The 16,343-nt window shown below is 47.9% G+C and overlaps 1 protein-coding gene and 1 long non-coding RNA gene across 3 annotated transcripts; both read left to right on the top strand.

Moving 5' to 3' along the window:
* Positions 1-43: 43 nt before the first annotated feature.
* LOC143163725 (uncharacterized) lies at positions 44-3,610 on the top strand. The gene is made up of 3 exons (XR_012995956.1): positions 44-263; positions 764-942; positions 2,491-3,610. It is a non-coding gene; the product is annotated as an uncharacterized LOC143163725 (long non-coding RNA).
* A 992-nt stretch (positions 3,611-4,602) lies between these two features.
* Positions 4,603-12,770, top strand: CKB (creatine kinase B). 2 transcript variants are annotated; one of them, XM_076345522.1, is made up of 8 exons: positions 4,603-4,682; positions 5,619-5,831; positions 6,958-7,112; positions 8,009-8,141; positions 9,060-9,231; positions 10,795-10,918; positions 11,633-11,822; positions 12,405-12,770. In XM_076345522.1, the coding sequence occupies exons 2-8, from the start codon at positions 5,639-5,641 to the stop codon at positions 12,581-12,583; spliced, it is 1,146 nt and encodes a 381-aa protein (XP_076201637.1). In that variant the 5' UTR covers positions 4,603-4,682; positions 5,619-5,638; the 3' UTR covers positions 12,584-12,770. The 2 variants fall into 2 exon arrangements, with proteins under 2 accessions (XP_076201637.1, XP_076201638.1); XM_076345523.1 differs by lacking the exon at positions 5,619-5,831 and adding an exon at positions 6,290-6,477 and having other exon boundaries at positions 4,612-4,682.
* Positions 12,771-16,343: the final 3,573 nt, after the last annotated feature.

Genomic DNA, 16,343 nt, shown 5'->3' with positions numbered 1-16,343 from the left:
CCGCCAGCCCTGAGTGGAGCAGGGGAGTCGCCGCCAGCCGTGCCCGGCGCAGTCAGCCTCAGCCCCCACCGCACGGCCCCTCAGCCCCCACCGCCCGCAGCCCGATCAAGGTGCCCGTCCCCTCAGCCTTCCGCCCCGCAGCCCGCCGCTGCCCGACCCAGCCTCCCGTCCTCTCAGCGCTCCTTGCTGTGTCCCTGAGGAGGAGGGACGGTCACCGACCGCCCTCAGCAACCCTCCGGGCACCCCTCGCCGATCCGGCCGGGGTGAGTGCTGTCTCGGTGGGGGGCGGTGGTCCCGGCTGGCTGTGGGGCCGTGAGGGTGCGGAGGGGCAACTGCCGTTCACCGTGCCTCTTGTTGAAACTTGAGGGGTCCCAGTGGGCGGCGGGTTGCTGTGAAGGGCCATGAGGGTTACCAATGAACTCAATGGGAGTTCATGTTTGTCACCCATCAAGCGTGTGTTTGGGGAGTCTTGAGGGCCTCTGCCAGCAGCGGTGAAGCCCCCTCCCCAGGGAGTGGCTTTGCCTTTGCTGTCGGTGGAGCCGGGCCTCGCCTCCGGTGCCCGGGCAGGCGGCTTCGGGAAAGCTCTGCCTGCCTTGCCCCATGGCAGCCTGCTCAGGGGAAAGGCAGTCAAGGCCGACCAAGCTTTTCATTATGGGTTTTGTAAGGCTGGAGGAGAAACCACAATGTGGGCTCAGAAGCAGCGGAATCGTTATCTAAACTCCAAATAGCATGGTACTAACTCCTACTTCTGTCTCGTGTTTAGGACTGAAGTGATGTGGAGAGCCCTGCGTGCCCCAGTGGTACGGGGGATGTAGTCAGGAGGCAAGGAAGAGCAAAGGAGGAGAGTATCGCCTCATCTTCTGCTTGTAACAAGCCGAGGCCACCTGGCATGGGAGGGGTATGGGTATAGCAGAGAGCATGTGAATCACCCTGGACGTGCAGGTAATGTTCCCAGCTAAATCAGATAACACTGTATGGTGCTGCGTTCACCAATAACCTGTAATGCACAATAGTGGAGAAAAAGTCATCCTTCCACAATCAAGAACACAATAACAGAGAGCCGTTTAGATGACAATTTGTGATTCTTTTAATGAATGTGATTCCATCAAGTATAAGGGAATTTTTGCCCATTACCTTCAGTGAGAACATATTTTTTGTTATGCTATTGACCTGCCAATATCATAATTGCAGTAGTCTTTGTTATTTAGTTACGAAACTCTCCTCCATCTAATCTAAACATAATGTATGCAGTTTCAAGGTTTCTTAAACTGCGAACTCCTACTCAGCTGTTTTTCTGACTGGCAATCATGGCTCTACTGTGCCTTTATATTTGCACTTACCTTGGGTTTTTTTCTGTCATTTTTAGTGTCATTGGTTATATTTGTCATTGTTTATGTTCTTATGTCCTTTCTTTCCCATGATGAACTGCTGTTCAGATCACTGTGGGTCTGACTGTATGCAAGATCAAGACACTCGGCAACCCCTAGTTTCCACAGGCACTCAGCTCACTGGAAACGATCAGTAATTTTCAACAGGCTGCCTAAGCAGTGTGAAAAAATACACCACGGATAATAACTAGGCAAATATATTTTAAGCGATAAATGTAAATGGGAAGAGAAGTTTCATTTGAGAAGTTAGGCAGATGCAGCTATAACCAATTTCTTTAATCTACTGATACATGAGTGTTATGTTTAATTTTCAAGTGCTGTTTAGTTGTCAATTAGGAATTGGAAACAAATCAGTTGTTTGTAGCAAACCACTTTCTCTTGCTGTTTCCTAATTTGGAATATTATTCTAGATTTTCAAGAAGATGTTTATCCTCTAATTCTTCAGGTTCATCTTACGTTCACGCGAGTAATTTCGGAAGACACATTCACTAGCTAACATCCATCTCCTCTTGCAGTTGTACACTGCACGACATTTATAATTAAGCCTCTTAGGAAGTTAGCTGCATGGCCCATGATTAACTTCCCTTAATTCTTCATTGTTAAAGCTCAGTGCAGAGATCTCTGGAGCAATTGCCCCACCTTTCCATCCTGAGCTGCAGAACGGCAACATAGCGTATAAGTCAGTATGCACTAAGATATCATCCCAGCACGGAAAGTACGTATTGGTGCCTTTATCACAGTCTAACAGGCCATACAGGCTTATCCAAAGAAAGTATTCTCTCAGCAGATGAGCTAGATAAAATGGTTGATCAGAGACTGTTGACACACTGCACAGCATCTATAATTAAGTCACTAGGGAAGCTGGGATGGGATGCTGTAACAAAGGTAGGATCCGATTCACACACAGCTTTCAGCAAATCTTAAAATGCCGTCTGAATAAAACCCAATGAGGTAATAGCCACTTCTGACTTACTGCATGCTAGAAATTTGTCAAACAGTGGTGAGGAAAAGGGGGTAGAGGGTGCATTGTTTATTAAACAGGTAAATTGGATATATTTTGGTTGTTTCCGCCCGCGACTCTCTTTCCATGTCTTCTTTTCAGACAAAAGTTTTGTGAAGAAGAGGTGTCTCTTTGTGTCGGAAGTGCTATAATGAACGGCACATTGATAATACTACCAGCTTCTAATAACTATAATGACTGGTATTCCCTGTTCTGCAAGACTGGGAGGGAAAGAGCGTATCCAATGAATAGAAATGGATCCTTGGATTTTGGCTCTTGAGGTGACCTTGACTCCACGAATCTACAGAACAATTATAGTACAGAACAGTTGATTGCTTCTCTGTTTGTGTGGCAACAGATTATGGGATAAGACAGAAGGAGCCTTCACTACCTACCCTGATATACTTTTTTTTGTGAAGAAAAACATCACAAAAATATGGTGTAATGTAAGAAAATGTACTTAGTTTTATTTCTATTGTTATAAATTAAAAATAACAACTGAGTGGTTTACATTTAAAAAATCCACAATCAGAACTATGCATGACTTTGACAAAAGATTTAAAAAAAGATAAAAAAAGAAGGTGTTGCAACTGTGGTCATCCAGCAATATTACATTTATTTTGAGGACTCTGGGTACGATTTTACACTTACATTCATTTAATACTTGCTTAGTGAAGGCATTATTTGCAACTTACACTATTCTGAAGCATGAGCAATGTGTGAAACTAGTAAAACGTAGGGGAAGATTTTGTGAGGTTAAAAAGGCAGAGGAGACCTAGAGAGAGGATTTGTTCTTTGATCCGAGAGATAAGAGACCAGACTTGCACAGATGTCGAGCCCTTGGCTTCTACTGGAGATCTGTATACTCAGCATCTCAGTCTATCAGACCTGGAATAACTCGGAAATCTGGATGGCAGCCAAACACAACGCGTTTTTATTTGAAGCAGTCTATGCTTTTTGTTTTGTAATGATTTCTTCTATATGTATATATTTTTTCAAAAATCCTAAGCGGTTCTTTAAAGTGCACGCGCTTCTCGTCGTCGGGGTGAGGGTACTGGTTGTGGTGCTGAAAGAATTGTGGTGGGGAAAGAGTTCCGGCTGATGTCTCCTGCCATTCACAACTCGTGTCAAAGAAAGCAACTCCGCGACTCAGATCCGCATTCACATGGGTAAGTACACTCTCTGTGTGGACAGGAGGATAAACGTGGGTTCTGTCCTGAGAAATACACGTCAGAGAAAGATAAAGAAACTATTATGTAAAGGTGAAAGTCAGATCAAGATAGTCTTTCACGTTGCTAATGTATTTTTTTCTGCAAACAATGGGATTCTCAGCTGCATCTTAGCTTTGGGACAAACCCTGCTTGTTCCTACAAACAGACCAGTGGAAGTCACTCTTTTCGTGAATTTCAGGTGAGCTTTAGATGGGTCAAATCCCAGCCTTCCTGCTTCTGCCTTCAGCAGGAAATCAGCCACTCTCCAATAAAACTTAAGACTTTGTTTTTTGGCACATGACAAGAGCAGGAGACTCACTGTGCTTTACACAACCACCCTACTTCCTTTCAAATTAAACAGTAAAATGAGCCCACAGCTTCGCAGGTGCTGGAGGCGAGGCGCAGGGCGAGCGGCAGGTCCTTCCTCTGCAGAATGAGGCCGCTGCTCTCGGGTGCTGGGGGCCGAGCACCAGATCCACAGGCGCATCAGTGCCTTCTGCCAAGCCAACTCGGGGGCAGTCACTCACTCACGTGAGTCGGGCCATGCCAGTCCTGACACTACAAAGCCCTTATTTTTAGGATGGCAGGTTATTACACCTGTTATCGAATCCTCAACCAAGGTGTGAAGCCTGAACGGCAACAGGCTGTGTGCCCGTGTTGGTGTGCAACGGCACCGCCACCTGCGGACAACCCTTGGCCGATGGAACCTCTGCGGAAACCTTCCCCCGCATGCATGTATGTATTTAATGGAGCCACCAAGGCCGCCGTGGCCTCTCCGCTGCGGGGAGCGGCCCCGGCGCAGTCCCACCGGCCTCGCCGCGCCCCCCCCCCAACACCGCCCTGTCTCCCCGAGGCCAAGCAAAATGGCGGCAAGCCGAGGCCCGGCCAGCGGCAGGGTGCTCGCCCCGCCTTCCGACGCCTGGCCCAATGGAATGAATGGGCTATAAATAGCGGCCAATGGGGCGGCGGGTAGCGCTCTATATAAAAGAGGCGCGGCGGCGGTGCCGAGGCTCTACTCCGGCTAGGGCGGCAGCGGGACGCTGAGCGGGCGCGGAGGTCCTTGCTTTGGCTGCGGAGCCCTCGGTAAGTCCCGGGGCAGCCGAGCCGTCCTGCAGCTTTACAATAACATTTTTTTTTTTTTTCCCCCTCCACTGTGTGGGGTGGAGCCGGTCCGGCTGAGGAGGGGGAGCGGGGCTGCGGGTGCGGCGGGGGGCAGCGCGGGGCAGGGGCGCCCGGCGTGGAGCCGGGGTGGGGGACGTGGCGCAGAGCTCCAGCGGGGCGCGGCGCAGGTGCTCACCGGGCTTGCCCCCAGCTGGAGCCGGCCCCGCTCTAAAACCAGATTAACCCGGTATTTAGCAGGGTAGTTACATATGCTCGCCCCAGCCAGGTCCCCCGAGGGAGCCGTCTGTTGTATAATGGCTTGTTGGATGCTTCTCACCCCTCCGCTCCCGAGTCGGGGAGCAGCCGCGGCTCCGCGGGCGCGGAGGGCGCCGGGCGTTATCGCTCCTCGGGCCGGGTCGCGGTGGGTCCCTCCCTCCCCCCCCACCCGCCCGGCAGCGGCGGGAGGAGACGCAACCGCCCGCCGAGGGCATCGCGGTGCCGCCCCGCTCACCTGCTGCCCGGCCCGGGGTCCCGGCGGGGCCGAGCACCCCCAGCCCCGTGGCGGTCCGGACGCTCCCCCCATCCCAGAGCCGCCGGCGGGGTCTGCCCGGCGCTGCCACGGCTGCTCTGTGCGACCTTGGGTGCGTCCCTTCACCCGGACGGTGTCTCGGAGGAGCGGGGAGAGCCCCTGCCCTTGCGGCTGGGATGTTTAAGGATGGGGCAAGGCTGGTGGAGGTGAAGAACTTTCTTCTTTCCTCCTCCTTGGCTCTTGTGGAAGGTGTTGTAGCAACAAAGGTGTAAAAGGCACGGGTGGAACAACAGCCAAGGTGACCTTGCCTGGGTGCCTGGCTTCCCATCCTGGGCAGTTTGGAGGCCTGCCAAGCCCCCAGTGATAGGCTTCCCCTCTTTCTCCCCTAGTGACTGCGGTAGGGTCAGACATGCCCTTCTCAAACAGCCACAACCTCCTGAAGATGAAGCACTCTGCTGATGAGGAGTTCCCTGACCTGAGCGTTCACAACAATCACATGGCCAAGGTGCTGACCCTGGACCTGTACAAGAAATTGAGGGATAAACAGACTTCCAGTGGATTTACGCTGGATGATGTCATCCAGACTGGGGTTGACAACCCAGGTAACGGCTGGGGACCGTTAGATCTGCATAACGATCTGTTCTCCCTCCTTACTGGAAGTGCTTCTTGACAACGGCACCCAGAACTCTTGAGCTTCTGAGAGGCAAATCTCATAAACCATTGAGAGACGGCTCTAAACACATGGCTGTGTTAAAAGAGGCCTTGTTCTATCAAGCCATGTTCCTTGCTGTGATCTGACAAATCAATTCCCAGACACTTCAATTATGTAACTGCTCTGCTAAATACTTTGAATCTGAACAACAACAAAAAAAACAAACCCCAAACCAAATGCATTCTAATTGTAACGCAACCGCGGAGGGGAAAAAAATGTGGGCTTACCTGGCTGTTCTGGTCTATTCCTATTCCAAACTGGTTATGTGATGTTCTCTAGCACTTCTATGAAAAAAGGGGGAGCAGATGTGTTTACATGTTAACATTACAGTATTTATTTTTACTCTAGCAATATCAAAATGGCCCAACTAAATAATCAGAGACTGCCTCCTGATGAGGAGTACCCGGACCTGAGCACCCACAACAACCACATGGCCAAAGTTCTAACCCTGGATTTATACAAGAAACTGAGAGACAGAGTCACACCCAGTGGCTTCACCCTGGATGATGTCATTCAGACTGGGGTTGATAATCCTGGTAAAATGCATTGAGAATATTCTGTGTGAGCCAGCTGAAGTAACTGGTGCTTTTGAATATGGTGACTTACAACTAATCTTGTGGAGGTGGTATTTATGAGCAGACTACAGAAATGCAGCTCTGTCTGTAGCAGAAGGAACAAAAAGTGAAGTATGCTTGCTTACAGCAAAACATGATTGTTTAGACATACTATCCAGTGGTCTAAATTAGCTAGTGAAATTGGATGTGCTGTGCAAATTTGTCCTAAACCAAGCTTGATGAATTAGCGTGGTTTAATGGCAACAGTTACGGGTTTCCATAGCACTGCATTTGACTAACTGGATGAAGTGTAAAATGTAGGGTCTCTCCAAATGTTTTTACGTAAGAATGCATTTCTAAGTGACTAGACCTACCACTAAAGAACTTGCCTGGTTAGTGCTGCACTGGAATACAGCCAAACATCACCCAAACTTAGCTCTTCTGACTTTATTACCACTCCAGGCCATCCCTTCATAATGACAGTAGGATGCGTAGCTGGTGATGAAGAATCCTATGATGTGTTTAAGGAACTCTTTGATCCAGTTATTGAAGACAGGCATGGTGGCTACAAACCAACTGATGAGCACAAGACCGACCTGAATGCTGATAACCTGCAGGTATAAACTTTTGATCAATTACTGATGCCTACTGATCTGAGGACTGGGTAAAGCTGTTGGCAGCTGCCTAAACTGATTGCTCAGGCTCTGTCCCCTCACTTTCACCCAGCACAGAACCCCCCCCCCCAAGGCTTTGTGTCCAGTACAATTAGGCTTAAGAGCTTGTGGCTGTAGGATGTCAGTGGCTGGGTAGAACCAGCTTCATGTGCTGCTGCAATGTAGGTCATGCCAAACATGTTTAACATGAACTGTGGGCTGTAGTAGTCAAGCTAAACAACACTGTCCTAGGCATCAAGGACTGTCATAAAACGTAACACTTTCTAGTATCCCATCTTGGATCTTAAATATCACCTGGTGGTCTCATACTATAGAATAGACATTGTTATGGCTAGGATTAAGGATTTCTCCCCATTTTATGGATTTCAAATGTTACTGTAGACTCTAGGAATTCCTAATGCCGTGTTGATTGGCTAGCCATAGGTCATCTTTAAAACAAGACTTTGGAGGACAGTAGTGAATAATTCTCATTTGCAAGAGTAAACACCTACATAAACAACAAGGGTTTGCCTTATGTTGATACCTCTAGATTGCAGATCTGAAGGGGTAACAGAAGCCCAGTCTGTAGTCTGAAGTGGACATAAAACTGATGGTGTGGTGGTATCCGTATCTTCTAGCACTACTTAGTAGCTGTAGCCTTAGCCTCAAAACAAGGGTTGTGTTACACAGATACTTGAGCTAATGCTGAAGAAAATAGTCCTGAAGTAAGACACTGGCTTACAGGCCAAGTAGTCAATATCTCAAGTATAAGGTGCATGCTTAAATGCATGGAACCTACATGTATTTAAGGTAGGTATCTTGGCAACGGGGTTGTACTCACTGGTTTCCTAATCTTGTAGGGAGGTGATGACCTGGATCCCAATTACGTGCTAAGTTCCCGTGTCAGAACTGGTAGAAGCATCCGTGGATTCTGTCTTCCCCCGCACTGTAGTCGAGGAGAGAGGCGGGCTATTGAAAAGCTCTCTGTTGAAGGTAAAGTGAGAACTGGGTGCATTGGGGAAACTACTTATGTCCTTTGCACAAGAGGTGTTCTTTGCAGCTTGAAAATGGAGGCAGATGGCAAAAGCAGCCTCCCTCAAGACTTAGTCTGAACATGAGCCTTCCCTGAAAAAGGCTCATTACATTACAGCTGCCTCAGCATTGCAGTTTGTAGCTGAGAGCAAGAGCGCATGTCAGAGGGAAGTTGGACTGCTTTAAGTTGGCCTTTGCTGATCTTGAAAGCTTCTTTCTGTGTGTGTGGGGAAAGAGGTTGGTTCATCATGGCTCAAACCTGAAATGTAACAGGTATGTAGCAACTTCAGGGCTTGAGTCATGGTTGCAGTATTTTGTGGCTGCTTTTAATTGACTTTCATTAATGTTCAGCTTGCTTAGAGGTGTAGTCTTGCTCCAAATGTGCACTTGCCTAGAGTAAGCCCTAGTTTTCAGTGAGATTCCTCAGCTGCAGGTTTTTTCTATTGCCTCCCAACTCTATTAAGTGAGAGGAAAGGGTACACTCAAGGTGCAGTTCTGGAGGCTGAGAGTGTAGTTGTTCCAAAACCTCTCAAGGGCAGGGTAACAGTCCTTGACTAGAATAATACTGTTTGTTATATTCATGACCTTGATTCTCCTTGGAAGAAAGCACTCTACTTGTACAGTTAAGCAGCAGTAATGATTCTATACTGCATGTAAGGGAACAAAGGCTACTTGTATAAGCCTGGAAGGTGCAGACAAATCATCTGATACTGCCTTAAGTTCTGTAAAGCCGCAAAGGCATTGTCATTGCAGATGAAAGCAAGGGAGGAACCAAACCCAGCAGATCAGACATTGCCATACTTTGCGTGTAGTCTTTAAAGTGCTGGGAATGTCTAGCACTGTTGTTGGTTCCATCCTAAAAGTGATTCTCTCTTTCAGCTCTGGGTAGTCTGGAAGGTGATCTCAAGGGGAAGTACTATGCTCTGAGGAACATGACTGATGCAGAGCAGCAGCAGCTGATTGATGATCACTTCTTGTTTGATAAGCCAGTTTCTCCTCTTCTGTTGGCATCTGGGATGGCACGAGATTGGCCTGATGCCAGGGGTATCTGGTGAGTATGCCTGGAAGGGAGGAGTTGTACAAAGTCCCTGCAAAAAAATATTGCAGTCTTGGTTGTGGCTCGAACTGTTGGGCAAAATGGCAGCTTCTGAACTCTTATTACTGAATCTAATGAGAAACTTGTGTGGTCTCCTCTGGGGAAGTTGCATCTAAACCAGCAGAATTTGGACAAGTGTTACTATGCACCATGTTGGGCTGGTAGCAATAAGCCAGCTTGGCTAGCCTGTAACCAGAGCCTACCCATCCAGCACAGTCTAGTGAAGCACCAGACAATAATTGAATCAGCTTATGAAAGTAGATCACTTCTGAAGGAGTAGATGTGCCACTACATTCAGCTCTTGTCCCAGGAGCTTAGAGTAACTTGTGGTAACAAACCGTAGCGTTGGCTTAGCTCAGACTTGATACTGGATGCATGGTTGCTCCCTTGTAGTCTCGTTGCTTCTGCTTGCAGAAACTCGCTGATGCTGGACTAGTATGGCTTTACCTGTACTAGTGGTAAGATTCCCCCCTCCCTGCCCCCAGAGACTCGGTGACATGAGCTGACTGATGCAGAGGTGTGGAATGGAAGGGTTCTGCTTGTCAGATGTAGGTCACCTACATAAAACTCTGCATCTCAGGAGCTTCTGCAGCATAATTAACTTGCTCCCTTGTAAGCTAAGGGCTAGGTTTTTATCAACTGGAATACTCCAATCTTATTACTGTAGCTGCTTCAATACAACCCAGAGGAAGCATGCTTTGTTTCTGTAGGTCACCTTTAAGATTGCATCATCTACCTGCAGATTGCCAGCACTAGATAGCACTGTCATCTGAGCATGACTAATCTACAAGCTTGAAGTGTAAAGTCTCAGTGTTGTCCGCATAAATAACTTTCCTCAGGTACTAGTTAATTTTTGATCCTAATCAAGCTGAGAAATTATCAGCATGATAAATACTGATGGTAGTACTTGCTGCCAGCTGCAAGCTAGGACAAGAGGGGCCCATTGGTGTTCAGAGGCTTATATAGAATCTTTGAAGAGCCCTGATCTAAAATTAGTAGTGAAAGCTCAACTTAGTTCTCTGATAAGGTACAAAGTGCAGTTTAACAGAATCTGACAAAATTCTGATAAAAGGCTTTGTTATACATTGTCAATATGGTGTCATTATGAGCATCACTGTACAGGGCTGCCTCAAAGTCTGTACTGATCACCCTTCTGCAAACTCTGCTGAACAGATGAAATCTCTTAAATTTGTAAACTCAGGCCACAAGTGAGCTAGGGGGATGACTGGATTTTAGGGTTTGATACTGTAAGACTGGCTAATGTCATGTTATTACTCATTCTGACCTGTTTAGATATAGGCCAATTCAAACTACCTCTTGAAAAGAGCAGGGTAAAAACTACTAGCTTAACTCTGTTAGGTCCTGCATGGACGAAAGAAGTAGGATTAATTTCTTTGAAGAAGCAACTAAGTGAGCCTCTGGAAATAAAAGCTACAATGATGAGTAATTTGGTGCTATTACAATTGTCTTGAAAATGTCAGGTGGGACAGATGACAAGTTGTTTGCCTTGTCTCCTAGGCACAATGATAACAAGACCTTCCTTGTTTGGATCAATGAAGAGGATCACCTTAGAGTTATTTCCATGCAGAAAGGTGGCAACATGAAGGAAGTATTTACCCGCTTCTGTACTGGGCTAACACAGGTAAATCAATATTGCCTGAGCTGTAGGTTCAAATGGCACATGTTTCTCTGGTTAGAGCTGAGAATGCAAACTCTTTCAAGCCCTTTCTGGAGTCCTGCATGGTGGTGCTTCGTAGCCTGGGTCTCTGGGAACACTGAGGTCCAGAGCTGTGAGGGCTCTGAAACACCTATATTGGCAAAGCATTGTTGCTATGAAATCTAGAATATGTCCTCTGATGTGGCACCCTTATCCAAGTGTCTAAACTGTACTTAAAGGATTTCTACATGGTTCTATAAATCAAGCATTGAGACACCTTGGGTGGGAGGAGAAATTGCTTGAATGTGGATGGGCAAAGCTGAAGTTTCTAGGCTGAATGCTTTTCTCAGCTTCTAGTCTTGATATGAATTTGAGCCTTACCAGCCCCTTCCCTAATCCTAACAGACGCGCCAGCTTGACATGTACTAAATCAAGCTTCCCAACAGATAGTGACTTCAGATTTTGTAGTATAGCTTAAACTTAGCCTGTCTCACTGCTAGGAGCAAGATTAAGGCCTTAAAAGCCCCTTGCTGGTGGCCCTTTTTTCCAAATGGAGGGGGCTTACGTGGCTGACTTAAATAGCTGTTCAAACTGTTGTGGCTGTTGCTATGTAACTGAAGCTGTAAATGAGCGCTAATGGATGATCTACATCCTTCAGGCAGAGAACAATCTCTAAACATCCATTCTCTCTATTTATAGATAGAAACTCTCTTCAAGTCCAAAAACTACGAGTTCATGTGGAATCCACACTTGGGCTACATCCTGACCTGCCCATCCAACCTTGGAACAGGACTTCGTGCTGGTGTGCACATCAAGCTACCGAACCTTGGGAAACATGAGAAGTTTGGAGAAGTCCTCAAGAGGCTTCGGCTGCAGAAACGAGGCACAGGTGAGAGGTGATACAGTGATGTCCTAGTCAGGCTGCCCTAAGACACTGGCAAAAGCCTGGCTACAGTGAGAGCCTTGTCTTGGTTCACACTGGCAGTGCCTGTCAGACCATCCAAAAGGTACCGTTATAAAGCACATGGAGAGAACCAAGCCTTAAAATCATATCTTGGAGGAGTTGGGGATGCCAGTGCCCTGCTTATACCTTACTGTATCTGGCTACCTAGGTATGTCCTATGTGGTATTCTGAGCACCAGATAAGGTGGACCTGGTGGCAGCTGTTACTGTTGTAAGCAGGGATGGGAATCCTGCTTTAACTTCTGGCTAGGAAATACTACAGCGGGTACTTCTGACCACAGGTTAGATTGCTCATGGGTTAAAAGAACAGAGAGCTGGCCTAATGGCATGCTCCGTGGCTCATGTTGGCAGTCACATGCAGCTTTATCTCCCTGCATGTAGGAGGTGGCAGCAGTGGCAACTGTTGAGAGTTGTCTTGCTGGGTTTCCACTTCAAGCTAGTGAGGGAAGAAAGGTAGACTTACCTGTGCTAGCAGTGATCAGTGTACTAACTAAATCTCTTGTTCCAGGTGGTGTGGACACAGCTGCTGTTGGAGGGGTGTTTGATGTCTCCAATGCTGATCGTCTTGGCTTCTCTGAGGTGGAGCTGGTGCAGATGGTGGTGGATGGTGTGAAGCTGCTCATTGAAATGGAAAAACGCCTTGAAAAAGGCCAGTCCATTGACGACCTCATACCAGCTCAGAAATAAAGCACTTTATTCTCATGCTTCCTAACTTATTGGATGAATAATAAAATGTCACTCCAATTCAAACCCCTGGGGGTCAGAGCCCACTTAGTTACACTGTAGAGAAGTCTTCCATCCATCTGTGTTAGAGTTTATTTTTTTGATGGCTGAGATGTTGCTGAAAACAAAATAAACTATTGTTTTGGCCTGACATGTCTTAGATGTGTTAACTGAATGTCTCTGATATTTAAGTGACTTAGTTTTCTTAGTTATGCTAGAGGGGCTGGTTTTGTGTGCTAGCACATCTTCCTGGCTGTGTTGCTGCAGTCTACTCGAGTTGGGGTGTGGCTAAAAGCAGTGTCAGAAGTGAACCTTTAACTTGATTGTAGTTGCTGTAAACTTGAGAACTAGTGTTAAATGTGAGTCACTGCAAACATGCCCTACCTCCAAGCTTTGACTTGTGCATCTGCTCATGGCAACTGTAAACTGTTATTATCCTGACTGCAGCAAGCCAGGCTGACTCCTGTAAGGGAGAGGAGACAGATCTGGGTACAAAGGGCTGCTGTTCTTAGGCAGGTCCTCCTGGGGCTGTGGGGCAGTGCTCTGAGGTCAGACTTCAGCCCATAATGTATCGCTAAGCTAGTTTGTGGGGAGAAGATCACATCTTTAATCTCTAGAGATGTGCAGAGAATTGGTATAAACAACTAATTGCTCTTTTCGGGGTAAGGAGTGAGGTGAAACTTAAACTAAGCCCATGCTTCTCTCTTCAGTGGTTTCAGCTTAGCCAGGGAAGAGATGGGGGCTGTGAACTGCTAGTTATAGGAAAATACCAGGTAACTGTAGCTTTCTTCAGCTGACTCTTGACCTATGCATCAGTTGTCCTATGAACCTAAAAAAAAAAAAGCAGTATAGTCAATTAAAACATGCTAAATAGTTGGGTTTTTTTTCCAAACTGGGTCTGGCTTGCAAGCTCAGGCTGTTCTCTGGGTGTGAGCTTACAGTGTTGTATCAAGTAGGTCTGTTCTCCAGAATGGCTGTCGTCAGCATACATGTGTGCTTGCTGTGTGGAAGTGTCATATTATTAACCTACAAGAACAACATTTTCCAGAAGTATTGATAGCTAGGAGCACTGGACCCTTAATAGCAACAGCTTTTGCAACTCATGCAACCTGGGAAGCAGATAGCACCTGCTCAACAGCTCTACCCACTGCTAAAACCTGACTTTTATAGAGGGAGTGTGATGAAAGGTTGATACGTAGCTTCACAGCGTGCAGCTTTATATAGACTCACGTAGATAAGCTTTCTTTTGTAGAGGCTGTGATATTTCTAAGGCTGTGATTGCAGGCTGTCACTTAGCTGAAGTGATGGCTCCAGTTGGGGTAAGCTAATTAAATTTTGGTGAGGGAAAGGCTGAATTAACATCTCAGATGAGATTTTTTTTTTTTTTTAATATAGCTTTCTACATGATTCAAATTTAACTGAGTGGGGGAGAGGAGATCACATGTAGGAGTTTTGTTCTGTGCTGGGTGATGTTCCTGTATTTGAGTTAATCAGCACAGGGAGTTTTCTGTACAAGGCTTGTGAGAGCAGGGAAGGGAAAATGGTGCAAGAGACAACCGGTTGGTTCTGTATATTCTTTAGATCCCCCTTGCTGTGCTTCATGTCACTGTTCACAGATGCTTGGCAAATAGCTGGTGCTGCATCTTGTAATCAGAGAGTGTTCATTTAGTGGTGCCTCTCCTCAACATGGCGTCGTTACTACGCTCACAGCAATTATCTAATGGAAGGACGTGCCTAAAGACTTGTCTTTTTTTTTTAGCTATATCAGCTGGACTAATAAAAACATCTCTCTCCCTGTGCATCTTGATTCTCTTGTGTCCGCAGCCCATTGGAGCTGCTACATCTCTGTCTCATTTTAGCCCCTGGGTCCCCGCAGTCTGAGGGGACTGTAGCTGAGCTATAGCTGAGGACCTGTAGCTGGCTAAAAAATTATGGTCAAAGCAGCAAGCCAGTCTTCAATGCTTGCATCCAACTAGAAAATACTTTTAAATTGGTTTTCTTTCCCACCCACCAGCTTTGCTGTGTTCCCTCCTGTGCTGCCACGAGGAGTAACACGACCATGCTTTTGTTTCAGCTTGTACAAAGCAATTGAAAATATTCCAGAGAACAAACCTGTCACAAAAGGCTGGACACAGCAACCTACCCCAGCTGGGACTCGCTAAAAACCTGTGATTGAGAGAGAAATTAAACCTCCCACCCCCTTGCCTTAAAAGCTTCAGTTTGATTCTCAGCATTACTCACCGTCGTGCCCTGGGTGCCTACCGTGGGTCGCTCAGATACTGCGGCCGTACAAAGTAGGTCATATGGAGTGGCCGCTCGCTCGTGCCTCGAGCACCTGAAATTGTGCTGGGTGATGGCAAGCTGCCATGTGTCAGGGGTGCCTTGGCCTTAAACTGGGGGGAGGAGAGGGAGGTCATCAGTCGCTGCTGTGCTTTATACAGGGGAACTGCAATTAGCCTTGCTGGTGGAGCCACCCGTGTCACGTAGCTTTTGGGAAGGACGCAGGAGCTGGCGCAGCCGGCAGGGCCCTCTGGATGGGTGAGCTCATGCTCTGCATCACACCCAGCGGTGATGGCGTCACTCCTCACCAAGCCTGGAGCTGTGCACAGGCTCCTCCATTGGCTGAAAAAGTGCTGATGATGTGTGGGTGCGGGCTGGGGGAGGAGGGGGGCCGGGAAGCCCTTCGGGGCGTGCAGGCGCGTGTTGCATCTCTGGGCTTTCCAGTGAAGTTTCAACTGAACTTTTCTCGCTTACAGATTCGGAAGCAGCGATCGTCGCTGCCGTCCCGCTGCCAGTGAGAGCAGCTGAGCTCTGCCGGCTGTAACGTGGGCCTTGTTGCGTTGTCCTCTTTCTCTGCCTTCACATGCCCTGCTCCCACAGGCTGGCATGTTGTCCCTCGGCTGCCGGCTCGCCACTCGAAACACGCACCGTTTTTATAACATTTTCAAGGGGAATTTCTTTTTGTCATTGTCTTCTTTTTCTTCTGAATGTTTCTGCTTTCCTCGGAGGAGCAGCTGCCTAGCCCTGGCCTGCGTGCGATGCCCGTGCAGGGCAACGCCTGCGCCGGCAGCAGTCAGCCAGCCCAGTCCCCTTCCCTCTCAGCCTGCGTGGCACAGGCAGCACATCGCCTGCTGGGACCCCAGGGTCCTTATTCAAGAAATCAAGCTGCTTAGGAAACCATTGACCTCTCACATTACACTTACTGGCAGTAGACTGCCCATAAATGCTCCTTATTCCACTTTTGTGCTGTGTACTGGAAAATTATTCATGGTCTTTCACCCGCTTGCGGACTAAGCCACACAGAGGACGATGGTAAGCTCAGCATTACGGCATCGACCCTGGGCACCCTGCCATGCTGTGGGAAGCTCCCAGGCCTGAGTGAAGTGGTCAAGCTCCCCGCACGCTCCCTTGTGCCCCCAGCCAAGCGAGGGGACAGGACGGCTGCCTCACGAGGAGGTCCAGGTGCTCCAGGCAGGCTCCTGCTTCCTGGGATGAGGTGGCCAACCCGTCTGACTCCTCTCTTACGAAATCAAAATATGGAGCAAGGGGGTTTTATCTGCTCAATGCCTGGCGAGAGCCCTGCCTGGGGTCGCGGGAGGCTGCTGCTCGAGTCCTGCCCTCCGCTGGGGATCCTTGCTCGGCTCGGCACGGCTTGGCTCGGAGCGGCTCAGCCCCAAACACAGCCAAAGCCAGGGCAATGTTTTCCTCCGGCTTTCCATTTTGC

The sequence above is a fragment of the Aptenodytes patagonicus genome, chromosome 7 (assembly GCF_965638725.1).
Source record: "Aptenodytes patagonicus chromosome 7, bAptPat1.pri.cur, whole genome shotgun sequence".
In the NCBI taxonomy this organism is placed as follows: Eukaryota; Metazoa; Chordata; class Aves; order Sphenisciformes; family Spheniscidae; genus Aptenodytes; species Aptenodytes patagonicus.
The sequence above is the reverse complement of the archived record's forward strand: the minus strand, read 5'-3'. Positions and strand labels throughout refer to the sequence as shown.

What these genes read in the sequence shown, in the direction of transcription:
- CKB (XM_076345522.1), top strand. Translation starts at nt 5,639, where the DNA reads ATGCCCTTCTCAAACAGCCACAACCTCCTGAAGATGAAGCACTCTGCT. An exon ending in CCTGATGCCAGGGGTATCTG is followed by an intron (nt 9,232 to 10,794) that starts GTGAGTATGCCT and finishes CTTGTCTCCTAG; the next exon opens with GCACAATGATAACAAGACCT. An exon ending in TCTGTACTGGGCTAACACAG is followed by an intron (nt 10,919 to 11,632) that starts GTAAATCAATAT and finishes CTCTATTTATAG; the next exon opens with ATAGAAACTCTCTTCAAGTC.